Genomic DNA, 6,987 nt, shown 5'->3' on the forward strand with positions numbered 1-6,987 from the left:
TAGAGAGGATCCTGACCTTCTACAGGTGCACCATAGAGAGCATCCTGACCTACAGGTGCACCATAGAGAGGATCCTGACCTACAGGTGCGCCATAGAGAGGATCCTGACCTTCTACAGGTGCTCCATAGAGAGGATCCTGACCTTCTACAGGTGCACCATAGAGAGGATCCTGACCTTCTACAGGTGCACCATAGAGAGGATCCTGACCTTCTACAGGTGCACCATAGAGAGGATCCTGACCTTCTACAGGTGCACCATAGAGAGGATCCTGACCTTCTACAGGTGCACCATAGAGAGCATCCTGACTCTACAGAGGGTGGTGTAAGCTGCACAGAACATCACCAGGATGGAGCTGCCATCCATGGAGGACCTCTACTCCCAGCGGCTCAGGAAGAAAGCTCTCAGGATTATCAAAGACCCCCATCACCCCAGCCACAAACTGTTCTGTCTGCTGCCGTCTGGCAGGCGGTACCGTAGCATCAGGACTCAAACCACCAGACTCAGGGACAGTTTCATCCCACAGGCCATAAGAAACACCTGAGCTTGCAACTTTTTTATTGTTGTTGTGAAAATGTATACATATTTTTTTAACTTGTAAATTGCAGTGTTGAGGAACCTGCAATCTGAGTTTTTCATTCATTACATAACTACACCGTAGTTGTCTATATGTAATGACAAGAAACCTTAAAATCTTGAATTTGAACCTTGTTTTTCTGCGCTGATTCCCCTGTATAATATTGTAATTTGTATATGTGGTTTGAGGGCGTTCAACATGATTTAGTTTTGTGAAGGAAGCGGTGTTTCTCAGATTGTACACAGACCCACATTTGACATTACAGTGCATGCTGAAGACCATTCTCTTGCATGGATGCTCACTGTTTTGCATGCATTTATCAGAAGACAGGCTGTTTATGTCTGTGAGGTCTTGAGTGTTTGGAAGTGTGAGGGCTGTGCTGTGGTGTGTCCGGCAGCAGTGTGTTGTTGTTATCAGAACTGTTATCCAACACATGCCACCTTATCTCCTCTGTGTGCAGCCGCTGTTAGATTCCACTGCAGACTGTTAGGAAGGCAGCCCAGATGCTTTTCACATGTTACTTGCTGTATGTGTCTCCAGAGTCCCAGTCTGAGAGGCCCTGAGTTTGAGAGCCAGTGAGAAAAGAAGGGCCCGCTTTGTGGAGCTACTTCTAGCTCCAGGCAGCAGCATCAGGACACTGGTTTTCTCAGAATTAAGCTGGGCATTTCTGCAACACTCAACCACTGCATACATTTCCCATGAAACCATTGAGCTAAAGTACACGTCTGAACTACAGTGACAGTGCTTGTTGGTAGGACCTATCCAATGTTGGTTTGGGTCTTTTTTAAATGATAGAATTTGACAAGAGTTCTCTCTCCGCGCAGTCCAACACAGGTGTAAACAGTGATATGATATACACATGGGATTCTCCTACTGTGAACTGTCAGCAGTAAAGAAAACCTGTAGTTGCTGTGAAACACACATAGAAAAAAAACGAAGTCAGCAAATGGCACATGGCAAATATACTTTTTTAGGCTGCTTTAATAGTGTGTGATTTGGGGTTGATTAATTTCTCTTTCAGAGCCCCACTGTGCTGTTCTCTCTGCTTAGCTGTTTAATGGTCACTGAACCCCCCACCGACTCCAGCCTGCCGGGGCTCCTCACTAAACACTGAAACAAAACCTCTCGAAAGAAGAGGCAGCTTTCTAAAACAATACCGTTCTGATTACTGATACAAACTGACTGAAAGAAGGGCGGAATGACGAGCTCATGTGCCGTTCTTCAACATGTGAGAGGTGTGGCAAGGCCCTTCAGTCTGAACAAGGCCGTACCTGAAGGCAACATCTTAGATCAGCAATACTCGGAAAATAATGGGCAGGTGTGTGCAAACAACCTAGATTGGACTTTATACTTTTGCATTCTTCCCATACGCGCTGCTTGGTTCGTAAAGACCTGTGTGGGGGGGAAGCCTCTAAAAGGCTGCACTCAGCATTTCTAATGCAGAGAAGGCGTGAGCAGTGCACCCAAACAAAGGACAGACTTCCTGAAAAGCAGAACAATATGCTGTTTGACACCACATGTTATTTCCTTCTTCTCCTTCCCATGCAGTGTCACAAGACAGAGGCCAGGCCTGCAGGGGTGGGGCTGTGTGTCTGGTGCTGGAGCTATAAAACCATGGGTGGTGTTGAGGCTGCAGCTGAGGCCCTGTGGTGTCCCAGTCTGAGTAGCAGACACATGAGAAGTGTCGGGAAAACACGTCTTTGGGACCATAACAGAGTCATCATGTCCAGTTAAACAGTCACCTCCTGAGCCCCCCAGCTCGGCTGCCCAGCCCTCCCAACATGTCTCTCCAATATCATATGTTCCCATCCAATGGGCCAAATGAAGGGAGGTTTAGGGAAAGTGACACCTGTTTACAGAGCTGGGTCCTGGCTGCAGGTTGAGCCTTCCTGTCATATTTGGTTATTTGATCAGAAGAACACAGATCAGTACCTGCTGCTGCTGTGACGTAGAAACACTGAGACTCATGAGAGGCCTGCAGGCTGACCGTCTGCACACTGTGAGGACATTAGGTCACTTCAAAATGAAAACTGTTTCGGGTTATTCAACCCAAATTTAAAAAATGCTAACGGACATTGGCACAGTACTCAAGATAAAAGTACCTTTATTACTTATCGTAGCTGCACATACAAGATATCCAATTAAAGCTGAGATTCCACAGATTATTTAGGTATATAGTATCATCACTGAGTAATCCGAACTTGCGACAGGGGAAGCAAAGACAGACATCACAAAACGTACCTTTACGTAGCTTCTAGGGAGATCGTCTCACCGTAGCTGTCAATCTGATCAAAAGACGTGTTCAATGGCATTAAAACGAGAAAAAACGCGGTTAATCCATAGGTTTTTAACGTCTCTGTATAAAAAAAATATTTCATTCGATTCCATTGGCTTTGACGGTTAGAAAGATATGTCATATGTCAAAATCCAGCAAGGGGGGCCAGAGATATGGAAAATCCATCCAAATGGCCCCAGAAGAGTTTTTTTTTGCTAAATCTCTCTAAAAAGGTCAAATATCACTTGTTTTGCATCAATCTTGATACAGGGTACTTATTATATGTTTTACTTTAGATTCCTAAAGCTTTTAGTCTACTAACCCATCATCCAAGGTTAGTTTTTACTATAAGTACAAAATATGTTTTGGACGGACACTATAATTTACAGTTTTTCAGCATGTTCAATCTGAATTTTCTTTAAAATAAAAAACATCTATATTTATTCTGACTTTTCTACATCCAACTCACAGGTTTATCATTACTTTGAGAAAAAAGATTATTAATTTAACCCTTTTAGAAGGGAAGATATGGTCATTTGTTCTGGGAATGTCATTTTCGAGCCTGAAACCTGAAAAACAGGCTCGGGGTTTAACAGGTTAAAATGTTATGTAAATGAAGTTTGTTATCTGACTATCAGCTCATGAAATAAGAACAGGGGTATCATGCTTTGTTGTTTCTTGCATAAAAGATTTCAAAGTGTCTTTTTCTTACAAAGTTGTTCCTAATGGACAGAGACTTTCCCTGAATTCTGAGGTACACGTCTCATGGTAACACTCCGTACCATGGTTAAATGCCAGCAGGCTGGGGCTTAGACTTCTCCTCCTCTCATCTTTCACTTTCATAAATCTCAGGTTGCTAGTGTGGTTTTTTGACATCTGTGTTGTTGGAGCTCCCTCGTTTGGTAACCCTAATTCCTTCCTTGTGCCAATAAACACATCCAAAAGACGGGATAAGGATACTGAGAAATCACACCATGGTATTCCTCTGTTGGCATTGATGTGCTGTTTTTCATCATCAGTGACCTTTAGCCCAGAGAGTGTGGCAATGATACCCAGCAATAACACAGAAACACACAGTGTGTATGCAGCACAGAGAGAGGAGAGCAGAACAAACTCACCAGGTGAACATAAGGCACAAAGTAGCCGTAGAGGGCTGCTGGGATACCGAAGGCCCAAATGCGATATCCCAAAGACTTCCAGATATGAATGTTGAACATCTTGCTCATGGGGGGGAAGCGGCTGCCGGTGCGGGTGTTGCCGGGTTTGACGGGCAGCAGGGGCCTGTAGGTGAAGCCAGCCAGCATCAGCACAAACATCAGGATGCAGAGGACCCTCATGGTGTTCTGCAGGCCCACCCGCTCTAGCAGACCCGACAGCACGAAGGGCAGCGTGATGGTGAAGAGGCTGCTGCCCGCCGTCACGATGCCGTTCACCAGACCCAGCCGCTTCTTGAAGTAGTGGCCCAGGATGACCAGGCTGGGCTGGTAAGCGAAAGAGCAGCCACAGGCGAACACAATGCCATAGGTGAAATACAGGGGGCCCAGGGACCTGTGGGGGGACAACGACACACACACAAGTTACATCACTGTCTTAGCAATTTTGATTTTAATAAGTGTTCCTCAACAAGTTGTCATAGCTGTAACAAACAATGATACATGTTGGAAAGGTCAAAGACTCCAGTGTGTGTGCTTCAGGGAAGCTCCAGCATCAACATTATTAAGTCATTGTTTTATTATGGTTTGTCCTTGCTATTTCATTATGTGCACAATCAAGGGCTGTATAAATTGTAGGCCGACAAAACTGAAGCTACTGCTTCTTTCTGAAGCTATTTAGTGCCAGTCCCCAGGTGGTTGATATAGGTGTCCCATTAATATTAACATTAGGCCCCCTGCTCTTTACTCTATACAGAAAAAAGAAAAAAATGTTCCAAATGAGCACAGCAATGTTTATTTAATACTGACAATAACATCTTGTATGCCATCAACCATTCTGCAGATTAGAGCTTTGTAAATGTGTTTTCAGCCCTCTATAACTGAATTGTCTTTTGATGTAGTAAAAGCGGATTTTTATCTGAGGAAGACTTCCTGAAGACATGAATCTGTAACTCTGCCAGCAGGAAGCCCGTTGATTTCACGAGTGTGAATTTTGTCCACTTAGCTTTTCAACAATGGCAAAGGACATCGAACAGCAAATAAGTGATTTGGGTCTGGTGGAGAAGGTCCAAATAAATACAGAGTGGTGGGTTCAAGTGGTTACAAAGTCCTGTTAGGGGTAAATAAATCTTAGCAGTGAAATCACATGACTAAGAAATGTTGCACCTTACCCGCTGCAGAACTGTGAGGGGGTTGTGAACGCTTTTGACAGCAAATTGATAAGCAGTAATTAAACCGCTTTATTACTTGTTTATTGCACCTACGAGTGACAAAGTAAGGGTTGAACACTTGCAGCCTTGTTGGGATCACACATTTCTGTATGTGAGTGTGAGAGTGTGTCCTCACGTGTAGACATAAGGGATTCCAGGAAATGATGAACAACTAAGTGTGAGGTGCAGAGCCTCTTACCCACTGAGATTTGATACAAGTATGAACACATGCTCAGCAGCAAACAGCAGACACACACACTCACAGACTGGCTGGAGAAGCAATAAACAGCTAATAAAAGGTGATAATATGTCATATACGAGTGTCTCAAAACGGGACCAAAGTTTAAGAATCAGTTAATATACAGTATATAGGAACTAAGAAGGATGACATCAATCTGATAACCGAAGTTACTCACTTCCCCATAAACTTGAAGGAGTGAGGGTCATGTATATTTTATGAAGTGAGGACACACATTTGAAAATCTTAATTTCTTCCTTACGTGACAAATGAGCTGGCCAGCAGGCCAACCAGCCCAACAGCTGCCCCCCCCACTGCCGTTACTCTGCAGCCGAGGATGTCGGTGAAGACGCTGACGATGGGAGAGCAGAAGAAGATCATCCCCATGGAGAGGGAGCCCACCCACGCTGCAGGAGACACACACAGTGAGGGGTTATCATTTCATCAGGCGCTGCAAAACTAAATCACTGTTTGGATTGTATCCACATGTCTTAGAAACCTACTGTGCATGTGATCAAGCCTTGAATCTTTGAGTCTTGACTCTTCGAGCGAACAAAATAGATTGTTTTTATTGCCTCTGAAAAAGAGAGCTGAGGCCTCATTTATAAAAGGGATATACGCTCAAAAAATGGCGTACGCCAGTTTCTACGCAATGTTTGCGATTTATAAAATACTAACTTGACGGGAAGACGTGTGGTCCTCCACGCAAACTCTAACCCATGCATACGCACTAAGCACAAAAACGGGAGAGACGAGAAACTGCGACACCGTTGGCAGAAGGAAGAATGGAGAGAAATATGTGGAAATAATACCATAAATAAAATGTTACCTCTCATTTATCATAAATGAAGAATCAATTTTTCAAACATTGATCAAAGCCAAATGATTAAACAAACGCCTGTTTGCGACTCCTCAGTGCACACAAACACATAACTTGGATAAATAAATAAATACGGATATGTTATTTAAAACTACCTCGAATATGTTATGTTAATGTTATGAAATGTTTTCTCATAAATGATGCGGTAAGCAGGAGGACAGAATTACGTCTAAACTGACGCCGTTTTGCATTTCTATAGGTTGTAGATACGAGCATGGTTTTATATACTATCATGTTTAATCATGTTTTATGCCGTTTGCTAAGACTTGATAAGTCGCTCATAAAACACAGGAGGTATGGAAACTAAGAACACCATACGTATGTGGTAAATTGTACAGCTAATATAACACAACACATTACTTGTATTTCCTTTAACTGGTGGATATAGAATTGCTGCAGTGGAGACGCTGCGCACAGCTGATCGACAGCTGGGACACAAACCACCAAATACGAAAACATAATTCAGATCCAGTCGTCATGACTCCACTCCGGAGGGATTCCCCGATCATTTCTTACAGTTTCTCATCAAGGGGGTGTCTCTTGTCCCCGGTACAAACACACTGCCTGAGGAAGGTTAGGCTATGTGTATTTATTTTGTCATTAACCTTTTTCGGACCACTTATTTATTTATTTTGGTGACGATCCGACCTCCATGCT

The 6,987-nt window shown here is 43.5% G+C and overlaps 1 protein-coding gene across 1 annotated transcript; it reads right to left on the reverse strand.

Annotated features, from left to right (window-relative positions):
• Window positions 1-3,498: 3,498 nt before the first annotated feature.
• slc16a10 (solute carrier family 16 member 10) lies at window positions 3,499-5,857 on the reverse strand (the record flags this gene model as incomplete). The annotated part of the gene is made up of 2 exons (XM_010789470.1): window positions 3,499-4,398; window positions 5,713-5,857. Coding segments are annotated over 2 exons (668 nt in total), but the record flags the coding sequence as incomplete, so codon positions are not given.
• Window positions 5,858-6,987: the final 1,130 nt, after the last annotated feature.

The sequence above is a fragment of the Notothenia coriiceps genome, unplaced genomic scaffold (assembly GCF_000735185.1).
Source record: "Notothenia coriiceps isolate Sejong01 unplaced genomic scaffold, NC01 NC01_scaffold00032938, whole genome shotgun sequence".
NCBI classification, from domain to species: domain Eukaryota; kingdom Metazoa; phylum Chordata; class Actinopteri; order Perciformes; family Nototheniidae; genus Notothenia; species Notothenia coriiceps.